At 42.7% G+C, this 19,390-nt stretch overlaps 2 protein-coding genes across 6 annotated transcripts in view; one reads left to right on the top strand and one right to left on the bottom strand.

The window, feature by feature from the left end:
• Positions 1–19,390, top strand: part of Samuel (SAM-motif ubiquitously expressed punctatedly localized protein) — a 70,375-nt gene that overhangs the window by 43,600 nt on the left and 7,385 nt on the right. For all 5 annotated transcript variants that reach the window (XM_020951344.2, XM_020951346.2, XM_020951345.2 and 2 more), the window contains exons 3-6: positions 1,135–1,879; positions 6,891–7,274; positions 7,452–7,971; positions 8,103–8,810. In XM_020951344.2, coding sequence (XP_020807003.2) covers positions 1,135–1,879; positions 6,891–7,274; positions 7,452–7,971; positions 8,103–8,810 — 2,357 coding nt within the window. The remainder of the gene's footprint in view (positions 1–1,134; positions 1,880–6,890; positions 7,275–7,451; positions 7,972–8,102; positions 8,811–19,390) is intronic.
• LOC110183157 (uncharacterized) lies at positions 1,972–2,967 on the bottom strand. Its single transcript, XM_020951349.2, has one exon. It carries the CDS (start codon positions 2,406–2,408, stop codon positions 2,058–2,060), a length of 351 nt encoding a protein of 116 aa, XP_020807008.2. The 5' UTR covers positions 2,409–2,967; the 3' UTR covers positions 1,972–2,057.

Genomic DNA, 19,390 nt, shown 5'->3' with positions numbered 1-19,390 from the left:
TTCGCTTGTAAATATTTCATTTAATTATTTATGCTGTGTGCTTTGGCTGCTAAACATGCGAGTCGAGCCGAGCCGAGCAGCCGGGACTGGATCTGGCACCAGGTCTGGTCTGGGTCTGGCTTGGGGATTCGTTTGGTTTGGGATTCGAGTCTGGAACTGGTGGTGGTGTGGCTTCCGTCAATTTACACCTAACGTCCATCCTATAATACCCCTCATCTACGTATACCCTTACCTTTGGGGAGCAGGTAGAGGTCAATGCTTGTGCACGCATCGATACACGTATTTGCTTTTTAATTTTTGCCAGTTAAATTACAATTACAATTAAATTTATTTATATGTGCCAGGCGAAAGTAAATAAGCAATGGGGGAAAAATACCTAGTATAAATAATAATTGTAAACAATTTTTGTTCGAGAGAAAAGAGAAGCTTAAACAGCATTATAAGAGTTTATTGTTGTATATGATATTGGTTTTAGGTATTTCTTTATATTTCTGTGGAATTTTTTTTTTACTTTATTTGAGATATAGAAGTGTATTTATTGCAAAATAATATCAGGTTATTAATTAACTCCATTAATTCAGTATTTCCTTAAATAATATCACTTTATTTAGAGCTTAGTTTATATAGTTTTTTTTTTTTACCTTTTTTGGTTCAATAAGAAGTGAGCCTTTTGTTCCCAAAAATGTCTTAAATATTTCAACTGTGGCACTGTTTTTTTTTTGTTGCTTTTCCAAATCGCACTCTGCCTTGCCGTACGTAGTGTGATGTGCACTTGACGGCCCCCTGGCTCACCCCGATAATTAACTTAAGGGTTCAACGCAGCAGGTCATTGGTTTTGTTAACATATTATAAGTTATCTTAACCTTTGGCCGATTTGCATGCGACAAGGCGAGCCTCGAGCGAGCGTTTTTACACCACCAACCAAGTGAGTGTGTGTCTCAGTCGACGGGTGTGTGTCGATTCAGAGTGTGTTCCTATGAGTACTGCGTGTTCGTTACACAAAAAAGAATGCTTAGTGAACATATAAATACAAAGGAATTATTTCGAGTTGTTGAAAACACTTTTCCAAGTGATTTTCCCACCTAAGACCCTCTATGACTAACATAAGCTTTTCTATTTGATTTATATTAACAGGTAACGCACCCACAGACATTCTGCAGCAGAAGCCCGCCAAGGCCACCACCGCCATTGTGGGCGGTCGCAGTGCAGCCCAACCCACGGCCACCCACGAGGATCATCAGCAAGCGGCCACCAGTGTCGTCACCAAGCGGAAGCACCTCGAACGGCTTGCCAGCGATCTCCGGCAGCTGGGACAGGGTCAGGGTCAGGCCAGGAGCCATCATCATCATCACCAGGAGCTCCAAGCTAAGATGCTCAGCGAGCGATCGCTGTTGCTCAGCGGATATGGAGCCATCGAGAGCAGTGCCAAGAAGTTGAGTGAGGCGGCCACTGGGGGTGGTGGTGCGACGGGTGGGGCGGCTAGTCAGGCTGCCACGCCCACAACCACCCACCTGGGCACCACGTCCTCCTCCTCCTCATCCTCGCCGGCATCGTCTTCGAACGCAAATACAGCCTCAGTGGCTGCCGCCTATGCTGCCTTGTATTTGGAGAAGGTCAAGCATGAGAAGTTGTCGCCGCAAATGGATAACCATAAGGATGTGATGATGGAGGCCAAACCCATGGTTACCATACACAATAACAATAATAATAACACCATCAACAATAACAATAGTACCAGTAATACTGGAAGTGGCAGCAATCATCAACAATCGAGTCAACAACAAACACATTTGGGACTCAGTGTAAAGAGAGAACGCCTTAGTCCAGGGAGCAATAGCAGTAGCCACAACGGTGAAGTTACCGTCAGCTCATTTGCCAGGTGAGTTGGATATATATATATATCAGCAAGGATATAGAATAGATATAGCTTCGACTTGGGTCCCAAAGTTTTCGGGAGCCACTTACAACACCTTTTTTATGGTGGCTTATTGGGTTTTAATGTCACTATGTATTGTAGGGTTGATCGTGTATGCGTACAAAATATGTTTGTTTAGTTGCTATTTAGGTTTTCTCTTATCCTCCGTTCTTGGCGGTGAATAACTAGCACTGGACAGCTCCTGCTCCTCGTCATCCGACATGGTGCACTGTTCGGTGTGTTGATGCATTTGACTATAGTGCTCCCGTCGCATCTCCAGGAAGCGTATCCTTCGACGATGCCTTTGCTCTGGGGTCTCGTTTTGCAAGTTATCCCTATCCTCATCCGGCAAAGAGATGACTACGGAGGGTGACTCCGTGAGCAACTGTCTCGAGGCAGTCGCATTTCGCAGGATGGAAGCCGTGGCACTGATGACACGGGTTTCATCCTCCTCGGCGGCATTATTGTCCGACTGCCTTCGTTGCTCCGACATATTACACGAAAGTTGGAGAATACAATTGTGATTTTTGTGTTAAGTGTACATTATATCCCCAGCCAAGCTGTTTTTTTTTTTTCTTTCTTTAAGGGTATAGGATAGATTTTCCATTTATCAAAACGAATTCGATTGGCGGCTGTCAGCGCCTGACAAATTAATTAACATTTTAATAAATTAATACCACGAAAAGAAACCAAATCGATGCGGCTTCTGTTCGCGGCCAACAGCAAATTAATCAAAGCCAAACAAAAACCAGCCAACACGAATTTATATACACAAACACACACAAGACAGCACGCTTCTGCTGTCAAAAAGGAAAAAAGAAGGCAAATAACAAAGAACCCGGCCAAGAAAAGACAAAAAAGAAAAACAAACTGAAAAACTTGAAATGTAAATGTACGAAAAAGACTAAAAAATTAACAAGATAAAGACAGAACAAGCAAATGATTTGACAAGCGAGATCAGCAGCAATTAATACGCGCAACTAAATTAATGGCGTTAAAGATTATATATTAACTAATATAAATAAAGGCAATTTATCTCGCCAAACTCGAAGCAAGCCTAAGGCCTCAGCTCAACAGATGGCTAGAAAGATACAACAAAAAAGATACAAGTTCGTAGATACGATTTGGCCATATTAATATTAATGAGACATGCCAAAGCTGCTTGGTCTATCGCCACCTGAGGTGTGGACGTTGAGTGGCTCGAACTCACGATAGATTTCAGATTCGAACTTGGACTTAACATATTCGATCCGCACCTGGTTCCCAGATCTCGCCCGGGGTGGTCGATATTGGGATTAGCCGCATAATTTTCATAATTTATAATTGTTTGGCCACAAATTAGGAACGCTTATTAAGTCAGTCACTCGAAGATGCCTTAATACGATATGACAAATGGATGTCTTCTCAGAGGGTGAGGCACAGATTCTTCTTATACTTTTAGTCTGTGTTTATATCATAAATAAATCGAAGAAATCCAAATGCAAATTGAATGCAAATTCTTACATGACGCACAAATATTTATCTAAACTATGGTTCTTAACATAACTTGATCTTTCTCAGAGAATTCTCCCCATTCACAAACTCGATCACTCGAGTCTTCATTCAGTTTATATATTTTGACCTTTCGATTATGTTTATTTATAAATATAGCGTATTTTGCATATTTATTTGCATGGTTGTAAAAGCTTTAAGGGCACATTTCTCCCGCTCGGTATTTAAAAGCCTTTTGTTGTAGAAGAAACAAAGTTTAAATTTAAACAAATGGGTGCAGTATTATATCATATATCAAACGGAGAATTGGGCTTATACAAATTAAAAAACTAAATATACAAACCCACAAAATAAATGCTGATTGGGTTTCTTTAAAATTTCAAGCCAGTTTCTGGTATTCAAACTTTATATTTTGTATTTACAACTGTATATTATTTATTTATAAAAAACACACTTTTATATATATTTAATTTATTAGTTAAAGGGAATATTTTTATACATCTGCAGGGCTTTAAAGTTCGGTCAGCAATATTTAATTCAGTGAAGAAGTCATTTCCGACTCTATAAAACATATATATTCTTGATCAGAACCAACAGCTAAATCCATCTGGATATGTTTGAACAAAAATACATTTTTGAAGTTTTTTAAAAAATTTCACCATTTTTTAAGGGGTTTCATCGTTAAAATTGTCAAAATTTGGCAAACAATTAACATTTGTAAATTTTAAAACTTATTAAGCAGATTTGTTAGCCCTACAAAAACTAGCATAGAACAGTTTTCTGAATTTAAATGTATACATTTTTGGCTTAGTTATGATATTTCAAAACATTTGATTAACCCAAAATAAAGTTTAAAAATTAGCATATATAAAAATATATATTTAATATACCTAGAATACAGTTTTTTTTTATTTCTTTGTTATATTGCTAATTTCAAGAGTAGAGAATTTTTAGCTCCTTCAAGTTGACATCCTTTCTGGTTAATATTAGTACTTACTTAAATGATTTAACCTTTTGTTAAACCTTAAAACCTTTTCCTTAAATATCCCCCAATTTAATACTTGAAATGCACTTCATTTTCGTACCGCACTGTACACACTCACACACACATTTACACACATTTACAACTATGTATTGGAGATTTATCAAATCTTGTGTAGGCGTAACAATAGACACCATTTGCATACCAAGGCGGGCACATGTTGCCGGTATTTGGATCGGTCTTTCGGTTGTATAATAAAAACCAATTAGGCATGCCACCGATCCCAAGATCTCTTTGCAGAACACCGTTAGACACCAATCGAGATTAAGGTAGGAGAGTGTGGAGGGGGTTCCCAATCGGTAGCAGGAGCCAACATAATCGCCACCATAAACCATTTTTTACCTGACCATTTTTTTGTTGTTCGTGTTTTGGTTTGATCTGGTTTACTGTTCAAACAATTGCCAAGAACAAGCAACAAAACACAACTAAGTAGCTGCTACCAATCGCCAAAGCAATTTGCAATAATCAACATTTTTAACAAAACCGAAACCGAAAAAAATTACTAAAAAAGATACAGAAAAAAAGGAGCTAGAAATAAACACAAATAGGAAAAACAAAGTTGTAAGCAACGAACAGCAACCGAAAAAAAATCGACAACCAAAAGATCACGATAAATCAATGGCAACAACAACATGCAGCAGCAGCAGGAGGAACACATTGTGTGGGTAGGAGGGGCGGCAGCCCACCAAAGGGGGCGTGGCAGGAGCAAGCTGATATATATATATAAATCTGTATATATAAATTTTATGCCACAACCTCCGAAAGAGCGACACGACATGACCAACGACCAGCAACGACGACGTGCAGCACGAGTTACTCTCTTTTGGCCAAGGAAGGAAGGCCGTGCCACAACCACCTAGCCAGGCACCAGGCACCAGGCCATGTGGCATGCAACACCAGTGATGAGCCAAGGAATAGTCTAGGAACAGTTAAATAGAAAAGGGTTCTTAAAAGGGTATACAAATCAAGACAATACTCAAGCCAAAAGGTCAAAATGAGGGTAAAAAGCAGCTTGAAAATGTAATTATAAGTATAATAATCCTTTAAAACATTTAAAAATCTAGAAAACTATCATTATTATACCCTATAATATATCATAGTTCCCCCACTGAAATAGCCATTTTGGCAACTCTATTGGCATGCAACCCGATGCCAATGTTGGTAACCCGAAAATAGAGGCAGGCACTTGCAGCTGCCACTGGCTGTGGCACCACACCGCACAGTTTAGGAGGTGACCGCTGCCGATCTGGCCAGGAATCTATGCTGATTATTTTCCATTCGACTTGGGTTATAGCCTTGCCTTGCCTTGGCTTGGCTTGGCTCGTGTGTTTTGGCTGCTGCTGCTCCTCTATAGGAATGGGGAATGTTGGCTAATGGGTGGATTTGGCAGGGAGAGGGAGCTGATGGTGGGGGCAAGGTGGTGCGCCATGTTGGTGGCATGTCTCCGGTTGGTAGTTTGCAGCCGTGTATGAGTTATGGCCATGCCAACCATTGCTCGACATTGGTTAACATGGATTGTTTCGTTTGGAGATCGGAGAGCATCCCAAAATGAAATTGTTTTCGAAAAATGTTCTCCGATCGGAAAGACAAGGTTTAAAATTATAAAAAAAAGAATTATGAGGTAGGGAAGTTAAGAACAAGGCTAAGAACTAGATATTGTTTCAAGTAAGATATAGGGAATATTATGAATTAAAGCTAGTAAGCCATATATCATTATCTAAAACATCTTGATTCATTTTTCTACTTAAAAAAGAAAGTACTTCCTTTAAATTTCCTTTTTTAAGTAATTTATTATCTTCACTTCCACAAGTTATTAACTAATCAAGTATATCCAAATCACTTGTTATAAAAAACCATTTAACAACCCAATAAATGATTTAAATAATTTTATATCTTGAGGCAATATTATAGCTTATATCCGGTTATCCAACTGTAATGTAATTAAAATAATTCCAACACGAAACTCACTCACCATAAAGTGAACTCTCCCAGGCTTCTCACCTGGACTCACCTGGCAGTTATCGGGACTTGGTTGGTCCTCCTTGGGCAAAAAGCAGTTCCCATGTCAAATCGTATACGTAATCGCATTATGTCCAATGCCCGGCCACTTCCAGATAGAAAATTAACTAAATATCAAGACTTGAATCTGTAGCCTTTGCAGCTGGTTGCTCTGTCCAAGGAGATCTCTCACGGAAGCCACTCATTAGCATGTCAAATAAGCCAACTTGGCTCGGATGCTGTGCTAGACAGAATGACAAATAAGCCAATTGTATGCGACACCTTTTTAGGGGTTCCAGATAATTAAATATTAATGCAAATTTATGAGCAAATTTATGAATATCTCATATGAGGCTGATGTCACTTATGCAAAACCCGCTAAATGTTTGCTTCAACATAACTAATCCTTACTTTTCATTCTGTATTTTTCTGTTTTTGGAATAGATCTCGCAGCGCCACGCCCTCCTCGTCATCGTATCGTGGTGGCGGTGGTGGTGTCTCACCCAATCAGCAACACAACCAGCGCCTAAGTCCGCCCAATGCCCCAACTGGTGGCAACACAGCAACATCATCTGGTGGAGCCACCGCCACGCACATGCCGGTGCACAATTTGTCAACGAATTTGCTGAATAGCATTCAACAGGCTGCCGCAAGTCAGCAACATCGCAACAGCAGCAGCAACAGCAGCAGCAGCAACAGCGGCAACAGTGGCAGCAAGCCGGAAAGTGGAGCGGCATCAAGTGGCGGCGCCTCGGATTTCTCCACTCGCAACTACTCGGACATAATGCGATGTCTGGCGGCCAAGTACAATAATACCAATCCCAATGAGTGAGTAGAGTTATTCCACAGACACTAAAACAAAACTATAAAGAGAAAGAGTCTCAATAAGACAGTGTTTAAATTATAAAATAATACATCTGATAGAAACTAAAACCTGATAATAATAGAAGAAAATCATGTATTTTTTTATCCTAAACTTTACCCCTTTCATTTCTCTTTGTGCAGCAACAATGCAACACGTCGCAATTCCTATTACGATGGCAATTGCTCTTCATCGCCAGCGGGAACTGGAGGTGGACCCGGATCCGGAGCAGGAGCAGGAGCCACCACCTCTGCCCCAAGCTCTGGTCTCAAATCGTCCAACATCAGCTGCAGCAGCAGCACTAGCACCAGCACCAGCAACAGTTGCCCTAATCCCGCCAAGAAACACTCGCCATCGGCAGCTGGAAATTCCTCTGCCGTCAGTTTGCCCAAGGAGACCAAAGTGAGCGGAGGCGGAGGCGGAGGAGGAGGTGGTACTTTGAGTGTGGGTGGTACAGCAGGTAGTGGTGGTGTTGCCTCGTCCCTGGCACAACTGGTGCCACCACCCGCCGCACCATCGCCCACAGAGCAGGCCAAAAGCCAAATGGCCGCCGTGGTGGCTGCAGCGAGTGTCTCACCGTTCATGACCAACTTTCTGCCCTTCTCATCCGGCATTTTCCCGCCGCTGATAGACATGAGCAGCACTCAGGCACTGCTGACGCTGGTGAGTAAAATCTACAATATTTTCTTAATCAAAGAAAGAACTTATCACCAAATGGAAACCACAGATATCTAATACCTTCTCTTTCTCCATTTATTTCCATTTCCTCCCGCTCCAAACTCCCAACTCCTTAGGCGCGTGCTGTCAAAGATGCCGAAATCCAACAGATTCTGCGCAGCAAGCAACAGCGTTCCGGGTCCAATGCCTCCTCTCCCAGTACGAGTGCAGCGGGCACGCCGCGTTCCAACTCCACTCTGAATGCGGCACTGCAGCAGGCAGCCCAATTTGTAACCCCCGCCCTCATCTACTCGGCGCAACTGCAGCAGCAACAGCAGCAACATCAACGGCAGCAGCAGCAGCAACAGCAACAGCAGCAGCAGCAACAATCGCATCACGCTTCGCGGCAGTCTAGTCCACGTTCCACCAACGATGCCTCTGGAGTGGCGCCCATGGGGGGAGGTGGCGGCGGTGGTGGTGCGTCGGCGGCGCCACTGGACTTGAGCTCCCAACCGCCGGCCGCCAAGCGTTTTAAGGCCGAACGTCGTGCCAGTTCCACGGCGACAACGGCCACCACAGCCTCGGCCACATCCACGCCATCCCCGCCACCATTGGAGCAACAGCAGCAGCAGCACCAGCAGCACGATGAGATCCATTCTGGCAACGCCAACGCAGGAGCAGCATCGGTAGCCGGAGCAGGAGCAGGAACGGGAACGGGATCGGGTTCAGGAGCTGGCAGAGCCCGGAGACGGTGTCAGGCGCAGAGTGAGGAGGTGAACTCTTGGTCCGTGGACGATGTGTGCGGCTTTGTGGGTGGAATTGATATATGCGCCGAATATGTTCAGGTAAGCAAAACCGAAAAATGCAACATAACATTCTCCCTTTTAAACCATTTATTTGTTGGTTGATTAAGCAAAGTGTGAGTTTGCAGGAGAGAAAGGAGGACTCTCCCTGGTCCCTGAGGTTCAACTAATTGAGTTTTATGGTTTAAATGGCAGGAGAAAATAAATTTGCACCTTAGAAAGTAAAGTGAAATATCTTAGAGGGAAACTATATAGAGTAAATATGAAGAAGAAAAGGTTTTCTCTCTACATAGGGATTTTTAAATCACCAAAACTATGTCTTAGTTAACTTATATAGAAGATTTTAATTATGTAAAAAGATTCAAAACCTTCTTATTTACTAAAGACCATTAAGGATCGTACATTTAAACAATTTGCTAGACATTCTTAAACCCCTTTTTGCATCAGTCAAAGGTCATTTACCCAAAGGCTATTCGCGGATCGTTTATTTTCACTGATTTGCTGCCTTTTGTTTGAGGGGTTTCCTGTCCAGAAAAAACCGAAACGCAAAGACTAACCAATGTTTTGGGATTTGAACCCCGTCGGTGGCCAGTGTTGAACTCTCTGGCGGCCATTAATATTGTGCCACACGAGCTTCAGCATCGCCTTTGCTGCCACGCTGCTGCGTTCGAGAGGAAAATGCTCCACATAGAGGCATAGGCAATGGTGGCCAGGTGATCTTTACGACCAGTTCCGGCAAGTTGAACGACTTTTGATCGTTGTTCGGTCAGCCTGGGCTCTGCTCTTGCTCTTGCTCTGGATCTGGATCTGGATCTGGTGGCTGCGGCACAAGCTTGGACTCTGAGTGGCCCCGGCTTTTTGCGGTCGACGATCGGTCAACGTCAGGCATCATTACCAGACCCCGTTCAGGATCCTGAACAACCCGGTTCACCGATCACCGATCCCCCTTTAAAGTCCAACGTTCGCGGAACGCGTTAATGGAGTGAAAACATGGCCTAGGTTTCGGTTCGATACCAGAGAGCCATGTACGTGAAGAGTTAACAATTAAGCCGGCAGGATCTAGAGAAGGTGAAGGAGGAGGGAGTAGGAGGTAGGAGGTAGGAGGTAGGAGATAGGAGATGTGTCTGCTCCAGGTGTTGACACATTTTGATGCATATTAGCCCGCTGAGATGGGGGCCTTGAAAGTCGTCTAATTAGCGCACCGAAAGCGGCTTAGCGTGCATTCAAAGATGAACTAAATCTGCTTAAAAAACAAATCATAAAAAAAGAGCGCATATCTCACTGGACCATACCGTGGTGAGCTGATGATGATGGAACCAGTTTGGAGGCCGGTGACGTTGACTCCTCCCCGAGGTTCGCGATAGACAAAAAGGCAATTGGCGTAATATTCAATTGAATTTATGGCCACAACGACACTTGGCCAGCTTTGGCCGACGGTCGTTGTTGGTCGTTGATCGCTGGCTCTTTGGCTCTTTGGCCATTTGGTAGTTGGTTGTTGGTAGTTGGGATTTTGCTCTTGGGCTCGGTCTTGGTCGCCTGAACACCTTTTGTGGTGCAGTTGCATGAACTTGTTCCGCCAGACCTGGGCGATAGAAAAGACCAGCCTCGCTCCAGTCCGTCTTTTGGTTGTTTTTTTTTCCCCTCCTCGTTGTCGGTCGTTGAGATATTGTGGAGGTTGTAAATATTTAGTGCAGAGGTTGACTCTCGCGGGCCGTGGAAATCTATATGAAGACATTGAGAACTGGTTCAGTGACATTGTCCGACGTTGTCGTTGCGTTGTCGTTGTCGTTGTCGTTGTCGCATCATGTTGCATTCGGACAGAGTTGCAAGTGTTATTGATATTGCCTCTCGACTCCAAGACTCTCGAGCTCTCGAGACTCTCCTCGTCTAGGAGCACGCATGGGTGGCTCGATCTCGATCTCGATCCCCAATGCCGATCTTGGCCTCGATGCCAGGGTTTATTATCGCCAGGGCGCATTCGCCATAAAAATGCAGATGAAGTCATAAGTTGGTCCAGACCAGGCCGGACCCAGAACCCGATCCAAACCCAGATCCCAGCCCAAACGCAACGCAGCAGGATGCGATATTTTCTGCATTTTAAATGTTCAGATTTATGGCTATATTAAAGCACAATAATAATTTCTATGCGTGATCAGCGACACGAGCTACGGGATGGGAGGTTGGTCCAAAAGCCACTCCCCTTTAAGGGGGTTTTGTCATGAATTATTCGCTGATTAAGTGCAGCACCAGGTAGCACAGGTGGGTTTGGAATGTGAGGTAAAACTTGATCGATAGAAGATGGGAAGATAGAGCAAGAAATAGGAAATACCTTAAAAACATCAATTGGATTTGTTTTACATTCCTTAAACTCTTCAAATACACTTTCATTGTATAACTGGAGTTATTTAATCCTCATAAATAACATTAACTCCAAGCTAGTTAGTGACCCCTGTATCTAAAGTTCATAATCAAACCATTACCCACATCTTCATCTCGTTTCCCTTGAAACTCGAGTTGACTAATTCGCAAATTGTGGCCAGAACATGAAAAGCAAACATCTCTTAAACCCCATTCGCTTTGTCAATCTATCAGCATTCCGCCTTGAACTTATTTGGAGCGAATTAGTTGCTGTCGGTTAATGACAGGCCAGGAATGTTCTATTCAGAGACCAGAGCCAAGAAAACGAGTTCGAGAAGAGAGTCTTGAACCCGAACCCGGAGTCAACGCAAGGCTCCACTTTTGGAGGCCTCCATCTTCTCCAACTCCAACTTGGGCTCTGATCTCTGGCTCTCTCCCCCTAGTACTTATTGTATTTGACATGCCAAATGCCAAAAGAGCACGTAGGCGTCATAAGATTCATGATTCGCTTGCCCACGATCACCGGGGATCTCTCTTGGATCTCTACGGGCTTAGCTTTCGTGTCGTTCTGTCGTGTTTTTTTCTTTGGGTTCACATAAATGTCAAGCATTGGCAAAAACATGGAGATCAACTCTGGAGCTCTACATTTTGCACCGTGGCTAACGCCCCCGTCAAACTGTGTGTCTCCAGGTCTTCATCCTCCTCTGTACTCCACTTCACTCCCCCCATCGTATGCATTTCAAAGTCGACCCTATTATTAGGCATAAGGTTTCATCGTTCGAGTAAACATAAACAACGACTGCGAATCCACGTAGTCATCATCATCATCATCATGATCGCACTTGGAGTCTCATATTCAGCAAATGTCAAAAGCAAAAGCAAAAGCAAGAGCTTGGCTCGCACTTGTCACTTGAGCTTGGGCCCGGAGGTCTCCATTGCCGTCCGCACAAACATTCGATTAGATTCTCCCTCTCCCCAGACAAAACCCGCTCCCCGGCTCATTATTTGTTTATCTTAATTCGTATTAAAGTTAGATTTTTTATCGCGCTGGCAACTCGTTACTTTGGCTTAACTCTGGCTGTGAGTATGGATCCGGGGATCGGTTCGAGTTGGAGGCTGGAGGCTGGAGGCTGGAGTGCAGCCTTCTCATCCATAACTGTCACATGGCTGACTTGGGTTTTATTTATTTTTATATTGGCCTTTTGCCCAGGCACTCTTGTGGCTAACTCCTAACCTGGCTAGCTTCCCTCCCCTGGCCTCAACTTGTTAAAGGGAAATTCACAGAGAGGGTTTTTGGAAAATTGATTTGGAAAGTTGCATTAAAATGCAATTTGTTGGTTTCTCGTTGTGACTCTCTGTGTGTGTTTGGGGAAAAGTGTTATGTGGTGAGTGAGTTGGGGTTTTTTTTCTTCTTTCTACAGGAAGTATGACGCGGCATTATGTGCCAAAAAAAAAAAAAAAACAAAAATTGAAATTAATTTTTCGGTTAAGCCGGCAAAGAGTGACAGAGATGTTGAAGAAAAAGCTCAATGATGCAATACTCTTAGATTTGATAGGAGCTTAAGTGAGTTGGGAAATCAGAGAGAGAAACAAGGTTATTAGGGAAATATTTGTTTGAAAGAAAGGTAATACAAGGACACACCATGATCTACTTAATCCCGCTTTTGTAAGAGATTTCCTTATGCAAAATGTATGCAACATATCCAATTAAAATCAGTGAACTCACTCAAAAAACTAGCCTGCAGTTTGTTGCCACTAAACTAACCTCATATTAACGGTGCTTTTCTGTGGCTGCAACTTTCAACCCAAAGAATTGAGGCGATGCAGTTTTGTACCTAGACAAAAAAAAAAGGAAAACAAATCACCGACTTGCCTAATGATTATAAACGTAACAATCTAGTTTGCGGCGTTGGCGGTCAACGCATTATCAGCAGCAGCAACGGCAACTGCAACTGCCGCACTCTGCTGCACGGCAGCAAGCAACATTCGAGTCTGCCACAAAAGAGGAACTGGAGGCACGTGCTAAACATGCAACTCCTACTCTTGCCACGGCCAAGGCCCCGCAAACAGCAAGAAAGACAGGCTCTTGGCCTCTCCAGTCTCCAGTCTCCTGCCTCGGACACGACCATTCACTCACTTCCACTTTGTCCTCCTGCTGCTGTCTTGCCCCTCCTGGCTGCCACAAGACCAATATGCTACCATTAATCCATGAATTACTTAAAACCACATTCCGAGCAGCAGCGGGAAGGGAGCGGCAAGTGTTGCAAGGGGCCACATTTAAATTGCCCGCTTACCGCCATATTTCAATATATTTTGGGTCCGCTCGAGGAGACTTTTTTCTTTCGCTGCTTTCCGACCGCCTACGAAACTAAGTAAAATGGGAGAGTTGAAAGGTCTCGACCAAGGGAATACCTGGTATTCAATATAAGGTATATTTTATATATACAAAATAAGTATTTGTATTTGATTTACAAAGATTAATTTCAGATGTAACTCTTTGCTTTCTAAATTACAAGGTTAAAGTACAAGGTAACCTTATTTCCATTACTATAAGTTTTACTATATTTTCTTAATTTATATTTTACGATATTTACTACTACTATTTACCATATATTCCATTTAAAGGGTATCAAAATTGGTATCACATTCTTGCCTCGCGTTTGGCGTCCTGTCTTTACTTTTTTTTTCTCTCTTGGTTTTTGATAATGCTGCACGATAATGATGTCGTCTGTTTGATGATGTTGCTGCTGGGTCTTTTTGGAGCCGGCAAACCACCGACCTGCTGTGGCAGTTAGGAGAACCAAAGCGAACTGAACAGGATCCAAACAATCACCTACATTGAAGGAAAAGTTCTGTTCTTGTGAGGGTTTGGGGGCAGAAATCACAGCACGAAGGCAAAGTGATTGCAATCGAGGAGAAGAGACCTGCAGGGATCACTGTAAATATTTCTTTCTCTTTCATTTTTTGAAATACCGTGGGTCTAGGGATAAGTAAAACCTCCTCAAGATATAGTTTTCCTTTTCCTTTTGTATTAAAATATTTATAAATTATAAATGCCAAGAAACTATAAATTTATAAAGGCAATGGGGAAAAGGAAAACTATATGTTACTCCAATTAAAATGTGTTTTGTGAAAGTTAATTGCCTCTACTTAGCTTTTTCCAATATTTTCAAATCCAGAATTATGGGAACGATTTACTTAAACTTGTAAATAAGCTTCCCCTTTATCACCATCACTTGCCCCACTGTGCCAGCCGGACGGCGGCAGAGGTTAGATGAAATGTGCGCCGGGCGGAGGTTATAAGGTGGCCACGGCAACAGAGCTGCCATTTAACTGACAGCAGGAACAGGCAACTCCAGCAGCAAACTGCATCCGCAACAAAGTCAGGCAGCAGCAGCAGCAGCAGCAGCCCCATTGAGACCCCAGAGACCTCGGGACCAAAGTCAAGACTCCTCGGACCCGCAGTTGAAGTCGGCGCATGACTGGAAGCACACACAAAACCGAATGCGAAAAGAGCAAGAAAAGCAGGGAGAAGAGTCGAACCCGAAAGTCAAATGCCAAGCAGCAGATCATGCCGGGCTTGGGGTCCCGGGGTCCCGGGGTCTTGGGTCTTGAAAACCTCGGAGACTCGGACCAAAGACCAGGCAGGTCGTTGCAGCCAACCGTCGCTCGTGGTGTGTTATCAAAGCTGATGATGATTATACCCACTTGCACGCCTTTTTTGTGCCCCTACAGGAAGCCAGAAGACGACCCTGGGTCTGGGCCAGGGTCTGGTGAGGAGCAGAGAAGCTGGAGGGGAACCTTGCCTGCAATTGGCTACTCGTCGCCGTCGTCTTCGTCTTGTTGCATGCATTATTATTATGCGCATGCGCGCAGTTGGCCATATAATCTAAAATTGTATCTTTGGCGTGTAACCCGGGGCACTTTTTTCAACTCCTGCTCCTGCTCCTGCTCCTGCTCCTGCTCCTACTGCATAGCCTTTTCCTCCTCCTTCTGGCTCCTCTGGAGCAACCAAAGCAACGAAATAAACTGATTATGTGCCCACCGCTCTCTGCAGCGAAATTAACAGACCAAACTCCTTGGCGGATACCTCACCTGGCCCCCTAATCCTCTCCTGGATTGGATTGACTGGCTAGCCTTCTTTATGTATGTTTTTTTCATGTTTTCCTAGCGGGTCACACAAAATTTGCTAATATTTTGACCTTAAGATGTAATATCCGCGATGGCCCCAATGCGAACAGTGGTTGAATAGAGTAAATCAAATAATTAAAATATATAAATAAAGTGAGGAAAGACAAGATGATAGATTAGGATTATAATTTACTAACAATTTGTTTTATCATATTATTAATTTATAATTTTAGTCAGAAGCTCATAAGGCAGTGAAGGAGTCGCCCTATAAATCATATATATTCTTGATCAGCATTAAAAGCCAAATCGACCTAGCTATGTTCGGTTAAAAATTAAATTTTCGAATTTTTTGTAATTTTTTTAAAAAAAGATAAGGGGTTACATCGTTAAAATTGTCTAAAAATGATCAAAAAAATTAAATTTCAGATAGAGTATGCTGATTTATTAACCTTGTGACAATTAGTAAATAAAAGCTTTCCGATTTAAAATTGATGCATTTTTTGAGTGAGTTATGATATATTTATATTATAAATTTCGGTTTCCCTAAGTTATCCGCTTTTCTTGTTTATTAATCATTTAAAATAGAACTTTCTTAATAGATATTGTTCTTTTAAGAGATTTCTAAATATCAATAGTATGAGTTTGCTTAAGAGGTAAAGATTATTCATTAGCTCTTTCTATTTTTATATTTTATATAAATAATACCCACTGTAACTTCCATCATATCCACACATTTATCTGCAATTTACACAACTCGCCCACTGTCCTCTCTCAGTGGCGCAACTTAACTTTTTTGCCATCGGCAGTAGCTGTGAAATGAACATAAAACTTATTTATTACATCTGTCTAAGTCAAGACTTGCTGCTCGAGAGCTTCATTACCTCCAGGCGCGGGGCATTCAATAATTTATTAAATTATTTAAATAATAAGCGGGCTATTTTTTATGTACTCTTGCACTCGGCTGTTGAAACAGTTGGTTGATTGATATAGAATACAGCTTTTTTCGGTCCTCAGAGTGGGGTAAGCGAATCAATCAAAGAGTGGAGATAAGCCACCGACAATTTGCCACACTTTTTGGGGGAAAGTGCAGTCGACTCTTCCCTTCACCAAGTCCAGGGCCTTGGCTCTTCCAACTGCCAATCAAATGCTACCTCAGATCGCAGATCCAGATGCCAGAGTACAGACTTTGGAGTACAGATTCCAGAGCGCAATCTAGAGGCCACCTAGTAGTAGTAGTCGTTGCCCCGAATGCGTAACAAGATCAAACCGCAGCCACCGCACTCGGATGGGATGCTGGGAGCGGAGGGAGCAGAGGGATCTGGGAGCTGGGATCTGGGATCTGATGGTAGCTGGGATCTGAGATCTTCAGGCCGGGACAGCTGGACAGAGGCGCAGAGGATGTTTGGCATTAAGCGTAATTGTTGGGTTGGCTGGGTTGCTGAATAAAAAGAGAAGAAATATCATTAAATACTCGCTACCAAAATCAAAATCAAAGCCAAAGACACAAGTGGAAGTGTAGAGCTGCGATGGGAGAAGGCAACAAGTCAACTTTTTTGATACCTCTTAAAGGGAGAGCTTAGAGAGTATATGCAGCTAAATAGAGTCTTGATATTTTGAAAGGAAAATCGGAATTGAAGGAAATTGTAAGAAGGTTATATCAACATTTAAATATGGAACTCCTTTAATTCACTTAGCACAAATCTGGGATATGTTCTTGAATATAGAAAATACTTTAGTGGCTTTAAAAAGTTATTTAATTTCATTTAGCAGAACTCTAGTACATGTTTTTGAATATAGAAAATACTTTTAATTAATTTAGCTCAATTCTAGGATATATTTCTGAAAATAGAAAATAGTTAGTAGCTCAAAAAGGTTCATTTTCCTCGGGTTCCTTCCTTTTTCTTGGTTTAATTTTAAGTAACCATATTTTTGGATACCTTTTCCTGAGAGGTAACTCTCTTGGCCATCTTACCTTTGTGCAATGTCACTTTTTTTTTTGTTTTAGGTGGGCAGCCAGCACCGATACCAGCTTGCCAAGCCAAAGGTTGCTGATGGGCAACTGGAACTTGGTACTTGCCACTGCCGGCAATCAGGTCGCAGTCCCTCCTTCTTCTCCTCTACCTTCTCCTCGGAGCCAAGACTCTGGGTTGGCTTTTTGCTTTTGGCCCGGTACGTGGCCAGACATGAAGAATTACAATGAGTAGGTAGTTGGGCGCAATTGACGATGGTGGCTCAGTCTCGGATTCAGGCAAAAGGCAAAAGAAAAGCAACAGCAACCGCCAAGGCGGCCTGAACCACGGCAAAAGAGTTGGCAGCAGGTCGGCCCACGTTCCGCGATCAGCGCGATGGTCTCAACTCCACTCGACTGGCGGCTGGGCGAGCTCCCGGGCATAGGTAGCACAAAAAGCTGTTCAATTTAGAATTCAAATTGTTGTCTTCGCTTCTTGTCTTCCCTTCGGCCGGGTCTCCCTCGGTCTCTTGGACTTGGGTTGGGGCTGGCTTTAGGGTTAAGCAGGTCAAAATCCGTACAACTAAATTGAGCCCCAGAAAGTACAATTGGGCAGAGAGTGAGGTGAGGTGAGGTCCGGTTTGGTCCGGTCCGAGGCCCCTTTCGACCCTGTAGAATTCTTTTTTTTTGTTTTTTTTTCGCTGCACAACTCTTCAAATTAAAATGTATTTCGGGGGCGGGGAGGAGAGGGAATCGAGGAGGGACTGCATCCACCGGGTGACCAGAAGCAGCCAGAAGCACTTTTGTAGCTGCTTATTAGTGTGATGTGTCTTTTGGGCAAAAAGAGTTGGGACATTTGGGCATTTTGGTGTTTCGGAGGTTTTGGATTTTGGATTTTGGATGAGGACCTGGCACGTTTCACATTTGACGCGCCATAAGCTGACCCTGCTATTAATTTATTTCGCAAAAAATACAGAAACATTTCGGGCCTTGGGTTTATCCCAGTCTTTCAATTTGAAACCATTTAATAGGGATGAGCGCGTGATACGAATATCGTATGGAAAACCTAATTAAATAACTGTAAGCCTCCTAAAAAGTATATATTTTTTCAATTATCTTTCTTAATCTTACGATATGTTATCTCTAACCCGTCGGCGATTCGATTTCTCTTGTTCTTGGCCGTATATTTTAACAAAGAAAACAAGAACCGATTTTTATGTGCTTATTTTATGATTGAAACCCACTTGAATTCTATGTAAATATTGCGCAACAAAATAACTTTATTGGGCTTAAACTTTATAGCTCTATTAAAAGAAAGAAAAGGCTCAGCCCAAAAGTTAAAGTCGTATAAACAGAGACAACAAATATTTACGAGTTCTTTGGCTTGGACCCAGGTTTGACGAATCTTTTGGCTGCGTATGCAAATTGTGATCGCGGACATTCATTGATATTTAACCATCTGTCCCATGGTCAAGACAGGTCACCAAAAAAATAAAGAAACCCCTGCCGGGCTAAAGACCAAACTTGAACTATAAAGTTTAATTTGGTAGATTTGGATTTTGGTTAGGGATTTGAGTATTTGTATTTGGATTTGTATCTTGTATCTCACGTGTCTCTGCCGGCTGAAGCACTTTGCCTTCATGGTGAATCTATATTTATATATATTTTTATGTCCCTGCAGATTCCTGGCCACATATGCTAATATTCAATCACGAGTTGTGTGTTTCTTTTGTGTCTCCCCAAAAAACGATATGAGCTGCGAAAGCCATCAAATCGAAATTCCTTCATTAATAATATTAAACTAGGTAGTTGTGTTGTCTTTTGTTTGATGCAGCCCAAATGATTTGCATATTTCCATATTTTTGTATACTTTTTTGCAACCCATTTCCTTGTCTCGAAATTGGCTTCATCGTCGAGGAACTTGGCTTTCTGGCGTCCAATTACATTGCGTGCATGGATCTGCAGAGATGGTCGAGGTCTCTCTCTCTTGGTATTATTTTTAGGAAAAGGAGTTCAAAGTCAAGAGCGCCGGGCCACAATTCAAATCTGTTTTTGGCCCCCGTATTGTTATGGCCAAGTTGTGTTGCTCTTTTTCTGGCCATTTCCTGGGCTCTAGTTAATGCAAAAGTTGTTTGTTGCCGTGGCTGCTGTGCTATTGTTGTTGGCTCTGTCAATTATTGGCACA

This window comes from Drosophila serrata, unplaced genomic scaffold, assembly GCF_035046125.1.
Source record: "Drosophila serrata isolate PLE 108 unplaced genomic scaffold, ASM3504612v1 contig_240, whole genome shotgun sequence".
Lineage (NCBI taxonomy): Eukaryota > Metazoa > Arthropoda > Insecta > Diptera > Drosophilidae > Drosophila > Drosophila serrata.
Note: the sequence above shows the minus strand (reverse complement) of the source record. Positions and strands in the feature narration are given on the sequence as shown.

What these genes read in the sequence shown, in the direction of transcription:
- LOC110183157 (XM_020951349.2), bottom strand. Translation starts at nt 2,408, where the DNA reads ATGTCGGAGCAACGAAGGCAGTCGGACAATAATGCCGCCGAGGAGGAT.